Source organism: Macrosteles quadrilineatus, unplaced genomic scaffold, assembly GCF_028750875.1.
Source record: "Macrosteles quadrilineatus isolate MER2022 unplaced genomic scaffold, UCM_ALF_1.0 Scaffold_7__1_contigs__length_78375512, whole genome shotgun sequence".
In the NCBI taxonomy this organism is placed as follows: domain Eukaryota; kingdom Metazoa; phylum Arthropoda; class Insecta; order Hemiptera; family Cicadellidae; genus Macrosteles; species Macrosteles quadrilineatus.
In genome coordinates this window covers 26,416,527-26,444,243 of record NW_026542600.1, presented here as the reverse complement: position 1 = coordinate 26,444,243, position 27,717 = coordinate 26,416,527, and the positions used below count along the sequence as shown (strand labels likewise).

Here is a 27,717-nt window from a genome sequence, read left to right as displayed (position 1 = left end):
ATGTTGGGAGCGTGTAGGTGTAATCAAAATGTAGGTCCTGTCGTGACAGCGGTGATGTACCTCGATAAGAAGAAAGGAGTTAGCGTCTCAGATGTCGCTGACTTTCTACGTCACAACTACGGCCTCAAAACTCTCCCGGACTATAAGAAGTCTTTGAAACTAGCAGTAGAAAAGGGATTCTTGACTGTCAGACAAAACCGCTTCTACCCTGCACTGAACACAATCTTGGAGGCACGTTGGAGACGCAAACGATTACTAAAGCGTCGAAGAGCTAGACGTCACAACGGCAATGATGAGGTAGTCGCAGCCCGCGGTCGCAGACAACAAAGATATCGGTACAAAAGGAGAAGCCGTCGACAAACGGGACGGCAACGTGAAGCAGACAGTGAACTGATAGAGGCTCGACGCAGGAGAAGGTCTATTAGCAAAAGACTCAGGAGACATAGCATTATCCAGGCTCGAAGAAGACGTAGGTCTATAAGACGTCGCATTGTTGACTACGACGATCACACTATGGCTCGTCGTCGCCGGAAGATATCTACAAGACACGCTAGGAGGCGAGATGACCACCGCGGTGATCTCACCATGGCTCGTCGTCGCCGTAAGAGATCTACAAGACACGCTAGGAGGCGAGATGACTCCGACGATCTCACTATGGCTCGTCGTCGCCGTAAGAGATCTACAAGACACGCTAGGAGGAGAGATGACCTAGATGATCTCACCATGGCTCGTCGAAGACGCAGGTCTCGTAGAAGCACGCGCAGACGTCGAGGTCGCAAACACGAAGAATTATCTGCTCCTCAAGCTTAAGCTGGGGAGTCTCCCAACAATCCTCCAGAGCCGGTAGATCAGGCGTCACAATAATTATATTTTGTCTAATTTCCTTCCTGTCATGTCCCATCGAATAAATTATCATCCTCTATGCTTCTAATAGTTGTTTATTTAGACATAATGTTATAGTTTAAAGAATTAAAAAAAGACATGGTGTAGAAAGATTTAGCTGTGGCTCAATAGCAGTGATCATAATACCTTGCCTTCGTTTATGAGGATTATTGTGTTACATGGTCCTGAATGTGTTAGCCAATCTCCTGCAGAATGTATTACCATATAATGCATTTGGGAAGAGGATAATTAAGGAGAATATTTTAACTAAAAACAGTTGCAATCTTAAAAATAATAAAAGAAACCCCAGATGCGTAGTGTATAGAAAGTAAACTAAAACTACGAACAGTCTTAATCCTCCCTATTTGCCTTTACTGAGATATCAATTACTAAATTAAAAATACTGAAATATCAATCAAGGAAGGAAGATATGATCCTTGAATTGTTAATTTAAGGGGGGTTGAAAGGGAAAAAGGCGACTTTTCGGAATTTTCCCGGGCGTTCGGGCCCAAGATCCATATGCGTGCCAAATTTCAACTCCCTGGAACGTCTAGAAGTGCCCAATTATATGCCTGTCTAAACATGCTAATTCTCCATAAGAAAATGCGTTAAAAATTATCTTTTTGATTGAAAATCCACCATTTTTAATTTTTTTCTGTAGGTTAAAATTATAGGTCACTTTGGGGACTTTCCTCTCAATGTTGGGAGCATAAAAAGTGGAAATATATATGCGAAAAATCATCTTAAAAATTAAAAACACGTAAAAAATCGGGGATTTTCACAATGTTTGGAATTAAAGCGTTTTTTGAAGGTGAAGGAGTGCGAATTTCGATATAACGCCTTCGATGTCAAAACTGTCTTGTAGAAAATTTAATTGCGAACCTACGATTTTCCCTCAAATCGATTCTAGCTCTTACGGTTTTCGAGCTACAGCCGTTTTAAAAAAACATGTTTTTAAAAAACCGAAATTTTTATGGAATTTTTTTGGGGAGGTAGAATTTTGAAAATGGGGTTTTTACGAATTTCACCAGTAATGTAAGATCCCATAGTACAATAATACGCAAATTCCAAGTCTCTAACACGTTTCTAAACAGTTCAGATGAGCTTACCAAATTTGGTGTTTTTCAACGATATTTCCCTTAAGAATAACATGGGGGGGGAAATTGTTAATTTAGGGGGGGGGTTGAAAGGGGAAAATGCCACTTTTCGGATTTTTCCGGGGGTCTCTAGCTCATCTAGAAGTGCCCAAACATTTGTATACGTTACCAGTTACACATGCGGCTGTATAAATATAGAGATATAAAAGAACATTTAAACTAAATTATTTGAACAGTTTAACCAAACCAAGCCACCTTGAAAAATAGCTGTTAAATATGGGTTTCTTCATTGTTTATTACCATTTCGGGACTTAGTTTCCACAATTTAATTAAATTATTGTATTTCAGTCACCAACAATGAATGAGGTAATCGTTGAAACAGCTAAATCAATGAATAAATAATTCAAGTCAACCTGTTGAGTGTTGATTTACAATTTGTACAAATGGGTTTTCATACAAGAACGGTTTATTGCAAGAATAAATAGTTTAACCTTTACATGTATATATCACCGAAAAGAAAAACTTTTAAAACGTTATATTTCAACAACACTGGATTATAGGCAATTTTTAATTAGGTACTGACTTGGTTTTGAGTTTGGAAACCTAAACTATATTAACTATTGCAATCCAGCTGTCCGTTTCCAAGAGATAGAAGTATGTAACAAAATATGTTCCATTAACTGAATAACAAGAGTTGACAGCATATTTCCTACCCAGTCAAAAGAATGAGAAAAAACTTTAAATGGGGAACATTCCTTTATTGTTTGTGGCAGTTAAAAATATGATTTTAGTATTTTGAAATTCAGCCGCCATTTCCAAAATGGCGGCCAACTTTGAAATTTCATGTGAAGCACCCTATATTTTATCATGTTTTCGGATAGAATATGCAATTTAAAATTGTTTTTTCCTTGACATTTTTTCGATAAACCTACTCGTTTAGGAGTTGCAGCCGATGGAAAAATGACTTCCGGTGTACATTTTACATCATGTTGCGCCTAAACAAGTAGGTTTATAGCGAAAATGTAAGGAGTAAAAAAGTCTTAAAACTGCATCCACATTCCAAAAAGACCATATAATTTTTTTAAAATATTAATTATAATATTTCAATAATCGCGGTCATTTTCTAAAAGGGTGGCAAACTTGAAAAGTGGAAAACTGTTTATTTTATAGTCTTTATGGAATGTAGATGCAATTCTATGACTAATTTACTTGCAATTTTGCTCTAAACTTACTCGTTTAGGAGCTACATGGTGTAAAATGTACACCGGAAGTCATTTTTCCATAGGCTGTAATTCCTAAACGAGTGGGTTTATCGAAAAAGTGTCAAGGATAAAAAAAATTTTAAATTGCATATTTTATCCGAAAGCATGATAAAATATGGGTGTTCCAGAATAAATTTCAAAGTTGGCCGCCATTTTGGAAAATGGCGGCTGAATTTCAAAAAACTAAAATCATATTTTTAACTGCCACAAACAATAAAAGAATGTCCCCCATTTAAAGTTTTCTCTGATTCTTACCGTTTCCGATATCCCAATGGTGGCCTCCTTGAGTTGATCACTCTATACAGGGTGTCTCACGAGAGGTGTCTCAAATTGATTACGGAAAAACGGCTTAACGTACAAGGATGAAATAAATTTATTTCCCACTAAATCGACCCCAAGGAATAACGTAAAAATATTTTTAACTTTTTCCCAATACAGGGTGTGTCAAAAACTGAGGGTCACTAGTTCGAATCTCAGAATTTTCAAATGTAAACATATGTCATGTTATACATCATTTTAAAGGTATTTGATGGACAAACATTTTGGTGAAAACAGAAATAAGTTATCTTTTTCCGTTTCAAAATGGCGGCAGTTTTTTTGGAAAAAATCTATATTTTTTTAAAACTCTGTGTTCCCTATACCAATGCATTTATCCCTTCTCCGGTTGAATTTTCTTACTCGTTATGAAATTAGCTTTACTTTGATATGCTACAAGTAACGGTTTTTTGAAATTATAAAAATTCCCAAAAAAAATTATTTTTGAAAACTTGCAAATGCTCATTTTTCAAAAATTTCAAATAGCAACATATGTCAAGTGGCACATCATTTTATAGGGTTTGTAATTCCTAACAACTTTGTATTTTACACTTACTTCGTATCTATTTTAGTTTTTGCGTAAATAACAAAAAACCTAATTTTCCTATATCAAATGCATGTTATTTGGGTTTGACGTGGTTTAAATTGGGCCTTTAGTGTTAAACCCAAATAACATGCATTTGATATAGGAAAATTAGGTTTTTTGTTATTTACGCAAAAACTAAAAGAGATACGAAGTAAGTGTAAAATACAAAGTTGTTAGGAATTACAAACCCTATAAAATGATGTGCCACTTGACATATGTTGCTATTTGAAATTTTTGAAAAATGAGCATTTGCAAGTTTTCAAAAATAATTTCAAAATAATTTTTTATTTTTATAATTTCAAAAAACCGTTACTTGTAGCATATCAAAGTAAAGCTAATTTCATAACGAGTAAGAAAATTCAACTTGGAGAAGGGATAAATGCATTGGTATAGGGAACACAGAGTATTAAAAAAATATAGATTTTTTTCAAAAAACTGCCGCCATTTTGAAACGGAAAAAGATAACTTATTTCTGTTCTTGCCAAAATGTTTGTCTACCTATCAAATACCTTTATAATGATGTATAACATGACATATGTTTACATTTGAAAATTCTGAGATTCGAACTGGTGACCCTCAGTTGTTGGCACACCCTGTATTGGGAAAAAGTTAAAAATATTTTTACGTTATTCCTTGGGGTTGATTTAGCGGGAAATAAATTTATTTCATCCTTGTACGTTGTGCCGTTTTAATTTTCAAGATGAGCTCGTTCGCATGGCTCAATCACTTCCTGGTTGAAGTTCGTTCGCTACGCTCACTCACCTTTAGGTTGGAGCTCGTTCGCTGCGCTCACTTGCCTTAGGGTTAGCTCGTTCACTACGCTAACTCGCCTCCAGGTTGAAGGTCGTTCGCTACGCTCACTCACCTTTTGGTTGCAAATTAGCTGTTGTCATAAATTGTTTAATTGACACAGCTGTTCAGATTCATTAATTCCTTTTAAATATGAAAAATCATAAGGTTAATATGGGAAAATCCAGAGCCACTGGGGCGGAGCCCGAATGCCCGATCATAATAAAAACTACTTAGTTTTCCTATTTAATGCCCAAAGAATCGGTGTATCGAATTTCAGCCTCCTAGGTAAATGGGAAGTGGGAGAATTAGTGTTGATGAGTGAGTGAGAGTGAGTTTGTCAGTGAGTCAGTGAGGACTTTGCCTTTTATAAGTATACATAGTACATTCAACCAGCTGTTAGTTAAAACAAATTATATTGGACTAAAACAAATCGATGATTACAAAGAATGCTTTAAAACATAATTTGAACATCCTACTACTGTATTTTACTATGCATATTTAATTAATCTGCCATCCTCGTACCGAAGAATTGAATGTATCAATGGTCAGCATTACACATAGTATAAATAAGTCAACCATAAGTATGTAGGTATTTGAATTTTGTTCTAAATGCTGAATTTGTCTCACAAATGCTGAATGTTACAGCTGTTATGTTAAGCAAATTATATTGTACTAAAAGCTAGCTAGAAGCATTTACTATTGGAGAAGGTTAGCATCGGCTGCTAGACTTTTTAAAAACTAAAATTTAATTTCTAAAAAACTGGGACCCTAATTTTAAATTATGGCTTTGACATTCCCTAGTTCTCAAAATTATCTTTCTTTCAACACAAAAATAATGCAAATCCGTCTACTGGTTGATTCAGAATCGTGAAAACCCCCATTTACGTTTTAATAATATATATGATAGTTTGGACAGGTTTCAACCCTTCCGAGGCGTAATACATTTACACAGTTTATGTGTAGACTACATTGTAACTCATAAAATAGTTCTAAAATTAAATGGATCTCCTTTTACAAACGTATATAATAACCAGAAATTTTCAGATCGTCCTTGCGTGTCCATGCCACAAATTTTGACGAAAGGGTTTTCATTACATAAACTATACCTATTTACATTGTTGACCAAACAGTTGGCAAGAAGCATTAATAGATAAGCTATGTACCAAATATGATAATTTTAGCTCTATTCTAATTATGACAAAACACGAGGTAACTAAAAGCGAGTTTTGTTTGTGTAGTAAGCGTTGCAGGAGGTCTACTTTACACTGAATCGACGTTCACTTTTAATTGCTTTTGATCTTCCGCCACTGTTGACTCAGCGAAACTGAACTTGTATTTTACCGTATTTCGTTATATTAAAACTGCTGTTGCATTAATCAAATTCCCAATGTGTCAATCGTTTTAACATGGACCACGTTTTTAGCACGGACTGTATTATTTGACTTACTGGGATTTTTGATCTACAGACACTGCAAACATTGTAGTTTTCGACCCATTTTTTAGTTATAGCCGTTTAAAAAAACGTGTTTTGTCGTTTTTAGATTTCCATCATTTTAGATTTTTGGGAGAGTTAAAATATAAAAATGTGACTTTTGAAATTTTACCGTTAATTTAGGATGACTTACTACAATGCTGCCAAATTTCAAGTCTTAAGCACGTTTCAAAATGGTTCAGATAGATGAGCATACCAAAGTCCGGCAACTTCCAATGTTATTTCCCCTAAGAATAACATCGGGGGGGGGGGAGGGTTCTAAAATAAGGGGGTGGGTTAAAATAAAAATAAATGCACCTAATAGGATGGGACCAATTGTCGTACCAAATTTCTGATCTCTAGCTAATCTAGAAGTTGGTAAACATTTGTATCCCCAGAGTGAGTGAGTTACCCAAGCGGCTGTATATAATTTATATATATATAATTTTTAAAACTACCCTGCAAAACGTTTTCAGGGGGTCACGTTAGGAACTTCTATGGTGGTCCTTGAACTTCTGGGCTTGAATTTGACCGGTAGTCGTACCAATAGTTCACTTTTCAATATTAAATTCTCAAAAAATATTTTAAGATTTTTAGCCTGCCACACGTTGCCCTATGTTAATTTTATGGAGAATAAATAAACTGTTGTAGTTTGCTTGTTTATGGATTTATTTTGTTTAACTTTGATCAATTAATTTGTGTCATGCAACAAAATTTTTCATTTTGCTAAAACACAGTTTATAATATATTCCTCGTAGCAGCAAACCTACACTGACTAAATCTAATCTTATTCAAATAGGGAATAAATCTGACATGTTAAGGACATAGTTTAGTGAAAATCTGATCGGGCAAAGCAAATGGAAATTCACTTAGTCTCTAGACATGTTGGATGTGCCGGAGATATTATTTTTATACTAAAGTACTAAAGATATTGTTAATTAAGAAATATATTTGTTTTTATTTTACTGAGATGTGTTATTATGTATGTGAGTGATTTTGCTTCGTGATGAAAAGTGTCGTTCATACCTTGGTTTGTACCAACAGTGATTTTCCGGCACTTCCTCCAATTATTTTAAATTTCATATGGTCGGCTTCACCTCGTTCGTGAAATTTGGTGTTTCTGATTTCGGCTTTGCATTACTCATATGATAGGTACTTGAGCAGGCCCCGGAAAATGCCACTTGCGGTTCTAGTAATGCAATTTAATATTTTAAGCTATATTAACCTTCTTGTAGTTGCACGTTGCAAGAATACCACACACACCATGATACAAAGTGCATAGTATAGTGTCGTGACCAATGGTTTTTACTCGCAATGCAGCAATCGTGGGGTTTGGAACCGTGTTACCTCAACAACTTTTGTGATTTTCCCCACCACTGGCATTAACTCAAAAAAATAAATATATGCAACATGTTAAAGAATAACTGGTAATATTAGGTTGTATAAAATTTTAAAATAAAAGCATCATCGACATTAAATAAATTTTTAATTGTATGAGGCCTTTCACTGATGTCTGATGATGCCAGCATAGCTATGGATGGCGAAAGGCCTTATGAAATTAAAAATTAATTTAATATTGGTGTTGTTTTTATTTTAAAATTTTATTTATATGCTAACTATAAATAATAACTGGGACGGTTGGCGTCGTCCTGTAATCCAGCTACTAGGAGGTTACGAATTGTAGGTAGTTATATCATAGACTAACCAACACAAGTAGACTTCTCATCCCATTGTAAATTTTGAAGCACGTTTTTCGTGTCTAGTTCATGTACGTGACACAAAGGCGCTAGTGTCGACGAAACTTTGTTTCTATTATTTTAGGGTTAATTTCTTGATTTGTGCTTTACTGTTTGGTTATATAACTAAGGGACAAGTTATTGTTTACGATTAGACCGTATTATTTGGTTAAACGAGGTTTTAAATGGCTGTAATAACGGGAAACAAATTGTAAACAAAACACGACTTCTACAGAAAACCGTACAGAACTAACAATAAAATTGGCTTCAGCTGTTCCATAAGGATGGGAAATCTACTAAGGGAGTATGTTTTATCTATGGTTATATGCATGCACTGTGGATGCGATACTCCTGGTGTGGATTAACGTCCACGTCAATTATTCAATTCAATTCAATTCAACGTCCGCACAAGTGAGAACTACGACTATCCGCAGTACTATCCTGAAAAATTAGACCGATTCGTATATACCAAGGCAAAAATAAGGTTCAGATTCCACTATAAACTGTAGGTTACTTAGTTGCCATTAGCTGTATGGGCTATTAATTAACAGCTGAGTCTAAAGTATAAGTCGGCCTTAGTCACTAACAAGACTACAAGATCGCGCCACTCATCCTACACTCATCTCCATTCATACTTGGCTTAAAATACCTACTTTGTATGGTCGCCATTTCATTGTAAAGTATAAAGTAAATATAACATGATTAATCAATTTATCGCTGAAAATTAATTAAATCCTTTGCTATAGGATATAGGATGAAGATTTTATAAACATGAGTTTTTAATACGGACTGGATCACGAATTTCAAACAGAGAAACTATACACTTTTATTACTTTACATACTATACATTATTGCTTATAAAGAGAGGATTTGTTTTGAATTTTTACTTTAATTTAAGTAAAAGCTGTTGGCTACATTGTTAGCAGAAGTGTTCTTACCGAAAAACCCCTACTCAAGCAGAAAACTAGAAAGAAGATGGTGTATTGGTGAAATGTAATGTTTATTGCTGAGCTGAGATATTTTGAAGGAAAAAGACTTAATGTTTGTTATGACTCGTCTGAATGTTAACTAAACCGGCAAATACAATTATTAAAATCAAAATGTAGTTGCTTTTAAAATACGAGTAATAAAGGACTGCAATTTTGCCTCCTGGATATTTAAAAAATTATTGTTCTATTTCTTTATATTTTAGAGTGTTATGATTATGAAATGCTACCCTCAAAAGGCTATTTTAGATCATTAAACTGTCCTTATTTTAATAATGGCTCTTGTGATCGACCTCACTGCCATTTTCGACACTCAAAGAAAGGTAAACTATATACAATTCTGTCAATTCTTAGCATTTAGCATCTTAGGAGGTTATGTTTAGGTTTGATCTTGCATAGGATTTTATTAATAACGTAATTTTTGCTGAAATAAAGCTAACTTAATCTTTGTGTCGGAATTTTCCTCAAAATTAGGAAACTGACTAGTTTTTCTGCTGATGGTTTACAAGATCTATACGGAATCTCAGAGGAATTGGTAATTATAGGTTACATAGAATTATTATTTTTAAGATGAGTTTAATAGAATATTGAAAACATAACTTACTAGTTTAGAGCAAGCTGTTTATTAACAAGGTAACTGAAGGTTACAATTTTGTTGAGACATTGCTCGCAATGTGTTCTAGAAGTAGGCTTAAGTTAGGCCTACAGTTAATTTGAAGTTGGCCAGGTTTGAGACTTGGTCAGGCCTATAATATGTAGCCCAACCTGGCCCAACGAACTGGCCTGGCCATGGATTGTGAGGATGGGTCAGGTTATGTAAAGAATCTAATAAAATAATAAATTAACCATTTGTAAGATAAGCTAAATAATTGATGGCAAAAAACAAACAATCATAGGGCGATAGTACTATCATAAACTATAACATAATCTGACAGCATCGGTAATAAATTAAATACAAATAAGCTATAGTACTCTTTATAGGATATAAGTAGTGATTGGCTGAATGCATTATTAAACACTAAGTTAGTACCCTTTTAAATTCATTTTATCAATAAACTTGATAAATAAGAATCAACATCACTGCACGTTATTTGCTATTCGTCATACCGAAATATGAAAGCCAATCACCCGGCAATCGGGTTCGTTCGACGCTGCGGGATGCGCCGCACTGGGGCTACGCCTGTCATTTGATGGGCCGCAGCTAACGTGTTAAAAGGGCACTAGTTATTAATAATGTATTCAATCATATATAGGCCTATATATATATATAGGTAGTACTTAGCCCTAATCACAATAATTTCAGTTTTAGTAATTAATATATAGGCTAATTAAGAACTTGTTGAAGTGTGAATTTTTCTATGAGGTGCAACTTTTGTAAAAATTGCCTAGACCTACTTGAATGCTGGGATGTGATAGGCCTAATAAGCATAATATTTTAAAAGTTTTTATCAAGTACACTCTTTGCGACCAAATTTATTTGTTTCTTTTCAGTTGTTGTTTATAAGCTAACCAATTGGTAAGTTTAAACTGATACAATTTCAACCTAGGCTAATATTCAAAGGTAGCCTAAGTATTTAATCTTCGAAGTAAAAATCTATTCAGTTCCATTGTGAGCTGTATTGTTTTCTTGTACAAATATTGTCTCCAAGGTTTTGTAACATAAATATCAATGTTTTGCAGACAAATTTGATGAGGATAGCCAACAACAGGATGTAGACCAGTCAACTCAGGCATTTGAGGAGGCATCGAGGGACAGTGCAGACATCTCTTGGCAGTCTGCAAGTACCAGCGTCAGCTACAAACCCACTCCAATAGTTGAGTTGAAAAAACGCCACATCCCTATCAACACAGCCCCCAGTGTTATTCTGTCATCTTCCTCACAGAAGCGGAGGCTTGAGTATGATGTAAGAGGAATAAAGAAACCCAAGGTCGAATACATTCCTGAAGCTCTCAAGACTGAACCTAGTTTAAAGAAAGTTTACTCTGCCAGTGATGCTAGTTCTGTGTACAGAGCTACCAAAATATGTAACCATCCTGACCAATTGTCAAATGGAGCAACCAACAATAATGATGCTCCCCAACAAGACAATGAAGAGAGTGAAGGGGAAATTGATTTTGACCAAGTGTCTAGTGAATTAAACTTCTTAGATGAGATACTTAGACAGTATGAAAAGCCTGTGTCAATTAAAAGTCTCCTCGATGAAGCCCACACCAGTGAAATTTGTTCTCAGGACGAAGAGAAAAAAGAACACTTATATCAAACATCCAATTTATCAACTGAAAAGTTAAGCAACGGTTTTCCAACACATTGTCAAAGCTGTTCAGAGAAAAACAACATAAGATCATTAGATTCAGACAATGGAAGTGTGCATGAGATAAAAAAACATAAGGACGCTGAACACAAAACAAAATCTAGCCACTCTGATACTAAAACTAAAAATGCAAATAACCCCTCAAACTCTGTTGATAAATCAAAGCAAACAACATCAAGCTCAAAAACATTGCCATGCAATAAAGATGAAAATAAGGTAAACAGTGAGCACAGAAGAAAATCAACCGAAAACCATAAAAGTGACAAAGAAAGGAAAAAGAGTAAAAACGATCCTGAGTCATTGAAGTCTACGTCAAAATCAAACAAAAAAGAGTCAGAAAGTGACAAAGCGTTTGATAAATTGCTCCTGAGCGACTCCAATAAATTATCAAGTTCAGAGAAACGATCAAAGAAAGAACATAGCTCTGATAAATCTTCTAAAAAAGATTCTGAACATAGGAGTAGTTCAAGTAGCAGCAAGTCCAGAAGAAAAGATTCTGAAAGAGAATCTGGATCAAGTAAGTCAAAAGATACGGACCATAAGGATGGTTCCTCTAAAAGTCACAAGAAAGAATCAGATCAGCGGTCTACTTCCTCAAAATCTTCAAAATCTCAAGAATCCAGTAGAAAAAGAACACATAGTCATGAGAGTCACAGTAGTAGTAAGAAAAACCGAGACTCTCATAAATCAGATCATAAACAGGGTGATGGTAAAGAAAACTCTAAATACAAGGATGAAAATAGGCATAGAAAAGAGGGTAATGATAGGAGGAGTTCCAATAAAGACCGATCATCGAAAGATAAGGAACGCAGAGAAAAAAGGGATAAGAATTCTGAGAACAGTAAAAAGAAGCCAGCTCATTCAGGTAATTCAGTTTCTTTATTGTTTATCACTAGAACAATTTAAATTGAACTTGAATATTCTAATTGTCTCTAAAAGCCATGTATCAACAGCAGTTCAATGTTAAAGTAGGCAGTGGAGTATAATTGATACGTATATACAGAGGGGTGCAAAAGTAGGTATACAGTAATGAAATATTATAGAAAAATATATTCACTCATAATATAAAAAGCGAAATTTCCAAATTTATTTGAATAGCATTAAGACACCTAAATTAACTCTTAAAGATTTTGTACTTGAAAAAACACTCACTTACCTGTGTGTTCAAACTGTTTGTCTGTTTGTACTGTATACCTACTTTTGCACCCCTCTGTATATTGCTGTTAGTTGTGCTTGTGTCTGACAATGGTTCAATATCCTAAATTAAATATTTTTACGATAAGTGATATTCACATCTTTGCTGACAATTATCTTGATGGATTGTATTAAAATGTATAGGCCTAATACCATTTTGAGATTAAATAAACATACTGTACCCAATGTAGACAAAATATCAAATTTGGTTAACGGTTCCATCTAACTTATTGTTTACCAATTGTCATAAGCTAAGTATTTATCTGTAGCAAACAGCTAAGATCCGATTTTAAGCTAGGATTTAATTCAAATAAGTTAAGCTTTAACTGATGCTAAAGTTCTTTTTGAGATCTTAATATTAGATAAATACTGTATTCAATTTAATCCCATTAGTCATACTTGGAACCCTTTAAGTGCTGAAAATGTGGATATCACTACCCAAACAAATGTAGGCTTTTGAACAGCAATTTGAAACCCAAGCATAATTCAATGAAAATATCTAAAAACCTTGACTAGGTGACAGAAGTAGTCTGCTACAGTCCTAGGTTTACTGGCATCAAGAGTTGTTAGCCTCATACAGTAGACTCCCTCTTATCCGGACTCTTTGGGCGGGGCTATAGAATACAGGGGCTGGCTCACGTCGACTAGCAAAGTGGTCCCACTGCCGTGTGGCTGTGACGTCACCGGGCTGCCTCTACGGGTGTAGCTAGCGTGCGGCACATATACGAACCGCTCATTTAAACACTTCCTTAAATGTACACAATTAAATTGTCCGTATGAAACTTATATCGATGTAATCTGCATTAACTACAGAATCTGATGGTCCAAAAATATTTTAGCTATGATCAATAATATGTTTTTTTAAAGGGGAAAATTATGAGGATTACAAACTTTTGAACTACAAAAAGTTACTAAGCGGGGATTTTTTTTAGTTTTGGGATAGGAACAAACTTTGAGCCAGAAAAATATTCATTAATAGTTCTACTTCAATAATTAGCCTGAAAATTCTCGATGAAACCAACATAAAACCTTATCAGGAAGTTAGGCTTTATAAACTTGGCAATCATATTACATCGTTCCGCACATGTCCGCATCGTGCTGTTTATAACAAGATCGTAAAAAATTGTTATGATCGTGATAAAACAATTGCACTGTTTCTATTAGTGAAACAAGTAATTAGTGCTTAAACTGAATTTTAAGAATTGTGTAGACTTAAGGCTTAGAATGTTATTTATCTTGTTTGATATTCCGGTACCCCTGGTCATATATTCTAATACACTTGGTTGGGTATCTTTTAGGAATGTGTAATGGTTTAGGTAATTTTATATTGTCTGTAGAACAAAGTGTTTATTCGTAGAAAATAAGTACCTAAAAGAGTGTTTTAATGCGATAGTATTTTTATTATAATAGTTGTATCCTATTTCGCTGATTTTAGCCACTTACTCATCTTCTGATCATTTTTCTTCTATCTTCTTCAGAAACAAACAGAAGACACGAATAACAATGAAAGAGCGAAGTTGATTTCACGCGTATTTGATGCAGTGTTGCCATAACAACAACCTCAAATTTGTGAGGCGAGCGGCAAAATTACCCGCCAGCGCTCAGTTGTAACAATTGTCTTTTGAGACGATTTATTAATGAACTGTTAGGGGTATTTAAGAGTTGTTAAGTAATTACTATGGAAGAACTGATTGACTACAGTTTTCTTGCTGAAAGTTTGTGCCTAACCCGAAAATTAAAATGTTCCTCGCTTAGTGACTTTTTCAAGTTTCATTATTGTAGTTTCTCTACGTTTGTTGTTATAAAACCAATTTACTTGTGGTAACCTAAAAACTGTTTGGATATTTGGATTCTACAGTTAATGCAGAATTAAACAATATAAGTATCATGAGAAATATGTTCGTACAACGGTAGGGGAGCATGTAAAAGAGTGAGAATTTCGCTGGCCGCGTAATGGAAACAGGCGTGACTGTCAGCCCGGTGACGTCACAGGAGGTGGGGTAGCGGGGCCGTGTCGGCAAGTGCTACATCAAAGACGTGAGCCAGCCCCTTTATTCTATAGCCCCGCTCTTTGGGACCGAGGCCAGTCCGGATAACGGGTTTTCCGGTTAAACCGACGTCCCCAAAAACTCGTTAAAACGGACTGTTTACTGTGATATTTGACTTAAATTTAGGAGAGCATTGTATTTAGACACGTGATCACTGGTCTCAAATATTTCCCACGAGAACAGTCGTTTCAGTACTGCCCACTTCCTGCCGATCTAGTCAGGTTAAACCGATGTGCTGATAAAAATTGTCCGGTTAAAGAGATGTCATTTCCGCCGAGTGTAGTCCGGTTAAAAGCTGTCCGGATAAGAGGGAGTCTACTGTAGTTAGTTTTGTGTTCACTGACTGCCGAGGGGTCTAAGGTATTTTACCTAGAAAGAGAACAGTGCTGTAGGCTGGATGAGATTCTAATCTTATCTTTGTAGAGAGTACACTTTTCTTTGTAACAATTGATAGGGAAGACCATCCTAAAATAAAGTGGATACATGGAGTGTGTTTTTAAATACCACTCATCTGGTCAAATTTAGCAAAGTTCCTTATTTCATCTTAAGCTATTAACATTTAACAAAAAAATACGCCTTTTACCTTTCCTGTGGAATAAAACCTAAGTAGGCCTACACGTTTAACATCATGTTATTTAGATAGGAAATGAATGTGATACATTTAAGGAAATATTAAGGCCTCAGTACAAATCTAATCCAGGCAAATAGGAATTTGCTAAGTCTGCAGGATTGTTGCAGTGGAGGTATTTACTTATAATTGTGGTTATGTACTTTACTTTTGTAGGTAGTAGGTCTGGAAGATGTGTAAAATGGAGTAACTTTTATACGGATTACAACTATATCTTATAAGCTTAGTTTGGACAAAGAATAAGTTAGAAATAAATCTTTTACTTGCCTTACCTACAGTTTTCTCCATTAATACAATGTTAAAAAGTAGTTTTATCAATTTAACATTGTTTAAATGGAGAAATCTGAAGGCATAGCAAGAAAAAACATTGTAGGCCTATATCAGTTATTCTTTGTCCAAACTAAGCTTAAAATATCGTATGAAACTTGGTATAAAATATTTTTAAAGGCCGCCATTTTCAAACGGTTCAAGGGGTTTCATTCATATTTTGCACTTATGTAGGGGCCAATAAGATAAACTTGTTTGCAGAATTTCAATGCTGTAGCCCAAACCGTTAAAAAGAGTTAGGAATGTTTTTGTAAAAAACACATACAGACAGATAGATAGAAAACGGAATGAGATAGGACACATGTTGTTTTACTTTTTTTTTGACATGCTGAACAATGTTACAAAGTTTAAGGGTGTAGCATGAGTAAGTTTTGTTTTGTGTTTCCTGTGCCAGTTTGGACTCTTTCCCATTCAGGTAAGCCTGCTATCCTCTCAAAAAATCCTAAAAAATGTTACAAAGTTTGTTGATGTGGTTGCAATACACTCTGAATGTAATTCATTTAAGCTATTCACCTTGACACTAAGATTCATATTCCATAAATTTCTTCTGCCTTGTCCTAATTCAAATACACATATGTTTTTTTTCCAATTCAGACTATTACACAAATGTAATTAAGCCTACTTTGTTTTGTGTTTTTCAGTTTCTGAATCTGAAAGTTCAAGTGATGATGATGTACAAATAATTAGTGAATCAGGATCCGTCATTGTAATTGACTCCGAAGATGACTCAAATGTGGAACATAGTCCTGCACCGAAGAAAAGTAAAGTGGAAAAGGTAGAAAGCTCTCCCTCACCAGCTCGGAGCTCTGGCTTTGCTTCCCCTACATTCCCTAGTGATGTGTCTGACAATTCTGATGTGGAAAATGATTCTACCGCAGTTGTTCCTGTAGCCAATGGCTCAAACTGCTTAACAAAGAAACAAGAGGATTCTGAACTTTTAGATCACGTGAGTTTAATTGACTATTACACTAGAGTCCTGTTATTAGGACCACACCCTGATCGGATTACCAAATTGTTTGGAATTAACAGGAAATGTAGTCAAACTCCTTCAGAAAATAAAAATAAAAAACATTTTTATGACTGTAAATGTCCATACATTGCTCTTCAAACACAGCGATATACGTGGTGATCTCCTATGATTGTGTTCTTCTTCTCTGAGAACTGATAAAACACGATTAATGGATGGTCATTCGGCCATAGGCTAATTGTGACTATTCAAAATTTCCTGACACATTCATAGTTTTTTCCTTGGTCAGAAAAATTCACCAACCATTCTCGGTTTCTCAGGGTATTTGGGTGGACACCCTAGTTGAAATTTACAGCCAGGTCATAGTTTCAAAACATATAGCTTTGTTTTAGCGAATTTCCTATACAGGGTGAGGTGGACCCGTACACATACCTTTACAGGAGTACATTTTCACCTAAGAAACGCAAAATAAAATTATTCTCCCCTAAAACATTAACGAAAAATCCGTTTAAAATACTTTGAACATGATCCAAGCACAGGGTGTTCCAGAAATGGAGGTCACGGGTACGAATCTAAAAATTTCCTTATGCCAACCTATATATCTTATTACATATTTTTAGAAAGCAACATTCTGGTGAAAACAGCACTCAATCACCTCAATTCTTTTTAAAATGGCAGCCATTTTTGTGAATTTTTCCCATATTTACGTAATAGGCCTACCCTGAGCTATTATGAGGGGGGCACCCAGCTAGAAGTTGAAAGAAAATCATAGACCCTAAACGTATGAATAGGTATATGCACATCAAATTAAATGTATTTAATAGTTGAATATGGTGCATCAAATTTTAGCTCAAAAGAACAACTGAGTATGGCAGCCTTGCAGCCTGGCAGACAAAAATGGCAGCCTTTCAAAGATTCAAAATGGCAGATTTAAGAAATCTTTGTAAGGCTGCCATTTTGGACTCAGTTGTCCGTTTGAGTTCAGATTTGAGGCATTATATTCTACTAGTGAAGACCTTTAATTTGATGTGCATATCAACCTATGCTTATGTTTAAAATATTCTTCTGACTTATCAGGCCGTCCCCATGAAGAGGTAGTGTATCACTGAATCATGTGTTAAAATGATTTTAATGCCCAGTAACTGTGTACCAAATTTTGAATCTCTATCTTTATTACTTTTTGAAATATTTAAAAGTCCCTGGACTTTTTTCCACCCTGTAAAATTGTTTATGTCATCCCAGTCTAAAGAATTTTAATTGTATTAATTACCTCTTTTGTTACATTTGTTCTTGAGCTGAAGTTTTGTATCTACCTTATGTACATTTCACCAGCTTGTGTGGCATCTTCAGGTTGTCTCCTTTCTTCATATAAATAAAATTAAAATTACAGATTGTTTATTTACACAAAATCTTAACAATATTCTTTGGTATCACTGTCTGGCCAAATGAAGAACACCCCAACAGACAGCCAGTTGGAATTTGAAGTATTGGATGGTTGAGGGTAATGCCTTTCCATGTTTATGGCTGGGTGAATGCTTTGATTGGTTGTTTTAAGGTGGTAATTGGTTACAACCCTGTGACAATCAATAAATAATCCATACCATCAGATCATTTTTTCAACGATTTAAAGAACAGAATAAAAGTTACCATAACAACCTTACATCAATGGTAGCCAAACACCTAAAACAGAACCTATCCCCCACCATAACTTTACCTGATACCCTCACTATTCTGAAAAACTCACTCTAAACAATCAGCTAAAGTACAAAAAGCTACCAAATATACAAACATGTTTAAATTTATAGATCAATCACCCTCGTAAACAAAAATAAGACTATACCAGCTCTACAATTTTCAAATTGATATACAACACTGAAACTAACAAAAATGGAAACACAGCAAGAAACATGCAACACTACAGAGATCAAAGTATCCGCCCGGCCACAAACATGGATAGGCCCTCCTGTCATCCTTCCAATCAGCCTAATCCAACACCCCCATCCTTTAGTAAGGGAAATGAAACGGAGGAGGAAAGACTACACTGTGTGTCCGTCAGTGTGATGCAAATATATATTTTTTTATCGAGAAGTAAATTAAAATGGTTCAAAACATCGCACAAGTTAATGTATGATTCTGTTTTTAGCGTGTGCAGAGCAGAATGAAGAGTAGAGTATCTTTAGGAACTTCATGGAGACCCCCCACTAAAAAAAGAGTAGAAATAATGACTCCAGCACAAGTAAGTAAATAAGTGATTTTCATCAAGGTGGCTTAAATTTATGTGCAATTGTTTTTTCTGCAAAAAATAATAAAATCATAGGTTTTTCAATATTTACATACAGTAGACCCCCTCTTAACCGACCCTAATGGGACCGGACCTAGGTCGGATAGCTCAAAAGGTCGGTTAAAACAGGCAATCCCTAAAATCGTAACATAATGAAGTGCTACTCATTTGGAATTATATAATCATTATTTTGAATTTCATTTTTATGGTATAGCCTCTGGATCACTGATTGTTACAATAAAAGGTTTAAATTACCTGTATCCGTCAAGTGATCCTGGTTTGTAGTTAATTGACTACAGCCGTTTCATGTTGTAAAAACACATCTTCAGGTCAAACGTACATTGATTTAATCCATGGAATGGTCGTCAAAAGGTTTAAAGTTCACAAAAATAACACATACACGTACACGAAAACATTAAAACATAAATTGGCCAAAACAAAAATACGAAAAACGCGTGATAGGCATCGGACACATACGGCGCCGCTAGAAGGTAGGTCATGACTGTCAAGTGCCGGAAGCGATAGCCCCCCACCATCAGTTATCTATTGTGGTCTAAGATGCGTATGGCGGCATTGTAAACAATGTTCGACTCGAATGAGAGTTTTTCATTTAAGATGTTTCAGGCAGTTTTTTGAAGCACGATATATTTCAAACTCTTCTAATGTGTCCATGTATTTTCCTTTGTTACATGAATGGCAATACAAGTCGGCATTTTCCAACCATTTGATTAATTCCAACCACAACTATACAGATATAAACAATAATCTCAACGTTCTCCATTTATTATAATTTATGTAATTTATTAATTGATGTTTTCCAAATCCATCGTATTACAGTACAGAGCCTTTTGTCGAAATTAAAGATACAAGCAACCATTTTGTTACAAGACAGGATGTTTATTTATAGCCTCTCACTGGAGGCTCGAGGCACAAAAACTATCTTGACCTTGGAGTTGTTAACCCCCCTTCCCTGCCCTCCCTAAAAGTTGCGTTCTTTGTTTACTCCAGCAATAAGATAATCAGTTCTCAAACTCGTAACGCACTTTACGATGTTATAAATTTGCCGCACAGTTAACAAAACAGATCAGATGTGCTCGCGCTACGAACAATGGTGACAAACTGACAATATGCTATATTTTATTTTTTATTAATACAAAATAACTTATTCTTAGTCATATCCTGTGGAGATAAGCGTATGGTTCAGTTCTCATCGCCCAGCGTGGGAGCGGAAATGCTGAGGTTCCTAGATAGCGGCGGTTAAACCGAACTGCTCTCAAAGCAAGGTCGGTTAAAACAAACTGTATTATTTTATGATCAAAGGCGGATAATCCAATTATCGGTTAATACGAGGTCGGTTAAGAGGGGGTCTACTGTAGTTTGTTTTTGCTTTCTTCATCTGTACATAAATAAAATAAGGAATAAGTATTGTTTACATAGTATAAAGCGGTTCTTTAATCAAATAAAATCTAATCAAATCATGTTTATTGGCACATAACGGACAGAGTTTACAGGTAAATGAACAGGTGCTTCGTCATCTTCTTTTAAAATAGCCCTTTCTTAAAACTAAATAACAGTCTTAAAAGTAATAAGTAATAATAACCAAACACATTTTTTAACATCTAAGAAACATATTGCATAGCCTAACTGAAAATTGATCCAACCTTCTCAATTGTTCTCAATTTGTTGTTCGGGTTCTCAATTAAGTAGCCCATCAAGTTTTTTTTAAAGGTCATAGATTTGAAATTCTCCAAGAGCCAAGCTAAGTAGCATTAAAATTAATAAAACATAAATTTGAATTCATCCCAGATTTTTTGTTTCTAAGCAGCCATAAGGATAATAAGTGGAATTTTACTTTTTCTAATAAAAACACCAATATTATTAGCAGAAACTTGTTCTGTAGATATTTCAGAAATATGAGGTGAAATTATTGTTGAATTTTGTAATTCCATAAGGTTATACCGTAGTAAAATAGGGCTTCCAACACTGTTGTGAACGGTCAAAACCGATCACCATTGAAATATATTTTGTTTATTGTTATTGTCTCCCTTGTAAATGTTTACAGAGTAAATGTAATACAGTAAAACCTCACTAACTCAACGATTTATGGACCCAGAGGTTGTCGAGTTTGGAGGTTGTCAAGTTATCCAGTACATTGACATTTTTAATGGATTTTAATAAATGAATACACAACAGACTAATGTTTAAATATATATTTTTTTTTACTTACATGAGTACTTTAACATATTGAGTTAAAAATCTTCAAAGAAATGTCAAATATTCATTAACCTAATTAAAACTAAATGTTCTGTAAAATTGTTTTTAGTGAATTTCCCTATAGGGAAGTAGCTATAACCGTAGGTTTCATGGTAAGACCTAGGCCCGGGACCGATTTACTTTTTCATTTTGATGTCCCCAAAGGCCAAAACAACATCCGTTCAAATTTTGATATATGTATATACATATCTATATATAGATCTATATATAGAGTTCGTGAACTCATTCAAGTTTATACCGCCTTACACCTTCAAACCAAATTTCATCAAAATCAGACAAAAATTACTCAAGTTATCGTCCGGACGGACACACACATAGATATATATATATATATATATATATGTACAGGGTTAGGCAAAAGTTTGGAACCCCCCAGTTAACTTTTTAACGCATTGCAGTAGGAAAACCAAACTCGGCACATATTTACAACATAAGAAATTGCACTTTTTCATCAAAGTTACAACTTTGCCCTAGCCCCCAAAATTGGGTATTTTTGGGGCAGCCCCAAATTTTCAAATATAAACACCTATCATGTGACCTCATTTTAAATGGTCTATCAAGAGAAATTGAATATTTACTAAACCATTTACTATAGAAAAGGTATTATCATTCAATCTATACAATTATTACAGAACAAGTGACTGTACACAACGTAAACTATTCATTGATCTAAATATTCTTACGGAAATGTTGACAGGAGATTAAAAATAAGCATTGTTAACTATAGAGGCTGTAAAGAATTAATTACTGAAATTAAGTGTGACTACATCTAACACTGTACCTTACATGGTGCCTTACCCTCAAAACCCTGACGTCTAGTGGTGGATCATCTTGACTGTCTGAAGGCGGCTGCAAGACAAATCATGGCAGACTGTACTCACCTGATGTCCGGCTGTGCATGCGCGAGCACAGTCCTAGGTTGTACAAAGCCTTCTTTGCGGGACATTCAAAATATTGTGGAGGTTTGAGCTCCACATTTCTTACACATCTGAAAAGATTATGATTGAAGTTGCTGTAATTATTAAATTTTTTTTCTCTATACTTAAATCACATTCTTTTTCAGAGGCTTCTTCTGTTTGCAAAACTCAGGGAACAAGAAGAAAAAGACAGTGATACACAGTCAAGTAAGTTTTTTATTATTTTTAAATATAAAGTACAGTACACCCTCTCTAGTCCGATGTTTGTGGGACCGAGCCTAGATCAGATAACCTAAATGATCAGATAAACCTAGTAACTATGTAAATATATGTAAAATACTGTAGAAATAAATGTCTTACTGGTATCATACAAATGAAAAACTGAACTTTATTTGTCAATGCTTAGTTGGGCAATGTTTACCTATAGGCCTAAACATGACCTATGCAGTACTGAAATTACAATGACAAATTTGTACTGATTGTGTACTTACATACCAGGCAGGAACAATGAAAATCTCCTTCTTCTGTACTGCTGCACAATTTACTCTTGAAAATAGGAGTACTTTATTAGAAAAACCGACACAAAGTCAAATTTTAACCATGATGATAATTATTATTACCGTATTTATGTGTAGATACACACCTATTATTGAATTAAAATTTTTACACATTTAGTTTGTACAATTAATTATACTCTAAAAATGTCTGTGATTTTTTTACTGTAGGCCTAATTTCTGTGTGGTTCATTACAAACTCTACAGGCATGGTCACATATGTTATTTCATTACTGTGGAAATGTAAGGTCTGTCAAACCAACCAGTTTTTAAACTATTTGTGGAGAAACCAACCTCTGTTTTCTGTTCTGTTTTCTGGATGACAAATCCCCTGTCAAGAGAATTTATGTAATGTTATGATGTTAAATAAATAGATAAACAAACGGTTAAAGGAGGGTATACTATATATTGTTTGGTTTAAGATATGATGTTTGAAAACAATTTTATGAAATTTTAAATTTTGTTACCAACTAAATCTTTTCTTTTACACCATGGGTGCTGCTGGTGGGAGTTTGTGCACACCATAAGTGCAGCGTGCAGTAGTATCCATGCCTTTGTCGTCTAAATATACATTTGTCAGCAGCTGACTAGCATTGCCCTGAGAACGTTCAGTGTAATGTATCATTGTGCAAGAAACCTAACCTCAAACTGCTGCAGTGTCAGTTTTCTTTTGGCGCCTTTTGCTATTTATAGTCAGTGGGAGGATGTTTTTTTCACATATTGTGTACATTGTTATTTAGTTTCTAATAATGGATGGGGTTTGTCCTAATTTTGAGATTAATCAAATCAATTCAATCTTCCAAGACACCAATGTACAAAAATCATACAATGCTCTATAGGCTACATCAATATAGTGAACAATAAATTATTAAAACATTTTATACGTCAAAACAATTATCAAAATATTCTTCTAGGTCATAAAAACAGTATTTCAATAACACATTCTTAACAACTATTTGAAATTTATCTAATGGTAACATTTGAATAACTTAATCGAGGAATATTTAAAGCTATTTTGAGTAATACTATAAGTACAGTAATAATTTCAAAGTTTAGCGCAGTTTCTGGTCTTATAACTATGGATATCAATGTGGGAAGACAAAGTGTTTACGTTCTTTTTAAAATACACAAGACATAAAAAATATATATATTCAATTCAATTCAAACATCCTTTATTTCATTATTGTACATGAAATTAGTACATAGAATTGTGTCAACAATATTTTCATAATCATAAGGCTACATTAAAATTAAAAACTAAACATACTGAACTAAGGCTGGTCGGACTTGTAGGGCTTTAATTAAAAGACACATCTTGGTTGCTCGACATCTTGGTATATTCTGAGAAAGAGCCAACGGCCCAATACATGAAGTAATAAGAAACTTACAAGTCAGAGTTGATCATATACTATATAAAAACATTACTACATCTCCCTTCTTTTGAAAACTAAATTAATATATTGATTTTACATAAGATAAGATTTTACAAGCAGCACAACCCAATGAGAGTAGTGGTTAAAATCCTCAGCTCTCATCACGGCTTGCTTCACCCCTGCAATAGCGTTGACTGTTGATCGTCCCTTCCTGAAACCGTACTGATGAGGGCTTAGGTCCCCTGCAGCAACCACGGCTGAATTCAGTTCGGAATGGATCGACTTCTGTAGGACTTTCCCAGCCGTTTCTAACATACAAAGGGGTCTGTAAGAGGACGGCAGTTCTGGGTCTCCTTTCCCCTTCCATACGAGCACGAGCCTAGGCCTAGTCGTTTTCCAGCACAACAGAAATCCCCCCTCTGCCAAGCAGATATTGTACGTGCCCAGAAGAATCAGGGGATTGATTGAAAAAACCTTCTTAAGAGCCTCGCCAGGTACCCCAAAATCAGGTCCAGAAGCCTTGTTGTTTTTTAGGGATAGAACGGCTGTCTCCTGCTCCTCATGAGTGAATTGTGGGACACCGTCCATCACCCCAAACTCACACAGTGAGTGCAGCGTATGAGCCGGAAAAAGGGATTTGACAACCCTCTACATACTAGCCCCCTCCATGAAATGAAATGAAAAATGCCTTTAAGAGGAGAAGTTAGGACTAGCAAGTCCTCTCTACCACTTAACCTCTAAAACATGAACAAAACTATCCACTTTATAAATAAAATTAAATAATCTAAAGTACCATATTATAAACATGATGAAATTAAATTTACTAATCCTAAAAAGTCCATTCCCACAAGCCGCCAACAACCCACCACACCAGCGCCAGAGACTCACTCTTGCCTGCTGCTCAAAATAATAGATTTTATGTCTGCCCCAAACCTTGCACGGTTCTCTATGGATTTTATGTGGTCAGGAAGAAAATTCCACATTTGAATTGCAGATACTAAGAAAGATTTATTAAACACTGTTGACCGGTGAATTGGTGTAGATAAAAGAAGAGAATCTCTACGAGTGGTGCTGATGTCAGAAATAAAATAGAAGTTATCCGATGATTACTTAGGAATTTTACTATTGATTTGATAATGGAGTGTATAAGGAAGGGTGTGAAATTCCCGAAGTTCATTTAGTCTCATTAATAAAAGCAGGTTGAAATAGGGAGTGGCATGGTCATATCGTCTAAGGCCTAATATGAATCTGATACAGGAATTCTGCGCTCGCTGAAGTCTGCTAGAAACTTCATTAGTCATGTCATTGATCACTACATTACAGTAGGCTAGTTAAAATGAGTCAAGATGAGAGTTTTTACTAACATGATTTTCAAGTTCAGTGGAAGGTATTCTGCGAAACGTTTGATGGTGTGAATAGCCACAAAAACCCTGTTACAAGTGGAATTTGCTTGGTGAGAACAATTCAAATGTTTGTTCATTGTGAGTATTAAGTTTCTCACTTTGTTGCAGTAGGTAAGATCTTTTCCGTCAAAGCTAAGTCTTGGTGCAGTGAGTAAGTTTATTTTAGTCATTAGTCTGGGGTAGCCAACAATCATTGCTTGAGTTTTGTCAATGTTGAGTTTAAGTCCGTTGTTTGTAACCCAGTGAGTTATTGATTCAATGTCAATGTTCATGAGTCCCACAGCAGTATCCATCTCCTCTACATTAAAGTGGGAGTAAATCTGTATGCTGACGACTTACAGATTTACTCCCACTTTAATCCCCACCATGATTTCCATGATAGAATGTGGAGAGCGGGTGCTGAGTTTTTGGGTTACTAGTTTGCAACCCAGGCCCCACGGGTTGTAATTTACGTGTTCCCTCTATACTATTGGATGGTACTGAATTTAAACATTTTCATGCACATCCGAGCCATCCGTATACCAAGTGATCCCCCTTTTCATGTATTCAGGTTTACCTTTATCGCAGGCAGCCCTGTCAACAATGCTTTTCTAGATCTGTCATCTTCACCATCCTGTCTGGTATCACTTCTAAGGTCCATCCTTGCCTCCCCTTTTACAATGGTGTCGAGAGGGTGCAGGTTTAGCACTACTTTTAGGGCTGCAGTTGGAGTGCCTCTCATGGCTCCTATGATGCATGCCACTCACTGGATCTTTTGTAGTCTCTTTACAGCGGTAGTTTGCATTACCTTGGACCACCAGACCACCAAGCCATACCAAGATTGTAGAATATGAATGGACTGATTGACTCGTTCCCCACGCACAAGCTTCACCTATGTGGGGAGGATCCATTTTTGTTAGAATATCTGTTTGTACTTTTTATTCATGGAATAAATGATGTTTGATTTGATTTGATTTGATACACCATCATTGGTCTTTGCAACCCTAGTGTATAGTAATTTGTGGCGTTAGACCCCAGGTCTTCCCAACAGCCCGTCTCATCATCATAAGTGTAGTCTGAGAGCATTGCGTTACATGTGCCAAATGGTTGTTACAGGTGAGCTTGTCATCCAGCCTTATTCCTAGGTACTTGAACTCCCTCTTAACCTCTAGATCTAATTACCAAAGAGAGTTGGTATTCTAGCGATATCAAGATTTCTCTTCCTTGTAAATGTTACAATTACGGTCTTCATTGGATTGGCCCTCAGACCTTTCTGGTTACACCACCATTCCACTATAGACAATGCCCTCTGCATGAGTTCCAGGCAAGTGTTCTTAAATTTTCCTCTTATTAGGACAACAATGTCGTCAGCATATCCTTGAGCGTACATGCCCTGTGCATTGAGCTCAAGACAGGAGATCGTCGACCATTAAATTCCATATATTCGGTGACAAGACGCCACCCTGTGAACACCCTCTTTGGGCCTAGACCTCTCTCACCGTCCCACACATAGAAGCTTGCGCTCTCCTACTTTCGAGCATGTTGCCTACCCAGCTCACAACAGTGCTTTACACATTTCTTGATACCAGCTTTGATACAATAGAGCGAGTACTAGTGTTGTCAAAAGCTCCTCCTATATCAAGAAATGCAGCCACTGCTATTTCCTTATTCGAGATAGCATTTTCAATCTTGCAAACCAGCGGATTCAGGGCTGTTTCCCATGACTTTCCCTTCTGGCGTGTTGGTTGGGGTGCAAAGGACGGCTTACTACAAGGGCGGTCCCAGGGGGGGTCAGAGGGGTCGTGACCCCCCCAAAATATTTTTCATATAGATAAATTATTATACCAGAGGAACTTTAATAATTTGTATTGCATATCGTTCTACCAAATTCATTGTAGTCTTTGCACTTGTGGCGACTAATTACAAACTCTAATCTAAAACTTGGGATCGTTCGAGTCCAACAATTTTGAAAAGTAGGGAAAATCAGCAGACGACGGACACTTTCAGCCATATACTGCAACGACAATGTCCGATGGTGTTTGACGTTCTGCCTCATTCTTCTTCTTATTAAATTTTTTGGCATTTAATGTTATCATTCATTTTAACCTAGATGATTAAAAACTACTAACTAGAATTGAGTATTGGAAAAGGTAGTTGAATATTAATTTATCTGAGTTCAGCGTTCAGAATTTGTAATAACAGTAATGTAATTCAATGATTACCGTAGCAAATTTTTAAACTTTCAATATTAAATAGTATTCATATTTAGAGCACCTAATATCATATTTAAGAATCCCAAAACCCAATTGGTATGTTTCTAGCCACAAAACAAC

At 35.5% G+C, this 27,717-nt stretch overlaps 2 protein-coding genes across 3 annotated transcripts in view; both read left to right on the top strand.

Moving 5' to 3' along the window:
* LOC128998876 (uncharacterized) lies at nt 1-810 on the top strand. The gene has a single exon (XM_054425233.1). The coding sequence runs from the start codon at nt 1-3 to the stop codon at nt 808-810; it is 810 nt and encodes a 269-aa protein (XP_054281208.1).
* Nucleotides 811-9,133: 8,323 nt separating this feature from the next.
* LOC128998204 (RNA exonuclease 1 homolog) overlaps nt 9,134-27,717 on the top strand; it is an 80,848-nt gene continuing 62,264 nt past the window's right edge. For both annotated transcript variants that reach the window (XM_054424226.1, XM_054424225.1), the window contains exons 1-5: nt 9,134-9,450; nt 10,808-12,304; nt 16,278-16,582; nt 18,747-18,839; nt 22,222-22,282. In XM_054424226.1, the coding sequence (XP_054280201.1) occupies nt 9,351-9,450; nt 10,808-12,304; nt 16,278-16,582; nt 18,747-18,839; nt 22,222-22,282 (2,056 nt within the window). In that variant the 5' untranslated portion in view covers nt 9,134-9,350. The remainder of the gene's footprint in view (nt 9,451-10,807; nt 12,305-16,277; nt 16,583-18,746; nt 18,840-22,221; nt 22,283-27,717) is intronic.

Excerpts from the sequence above, each read along its gene's own strand:
- LOC128998876 (XM_054425233.1), top strand. The coding sequence starts at position 1 with ATGTTGGGAGCGTGTAGGTGTAATCAAAATGTAGGTCCTGTCGTGACA.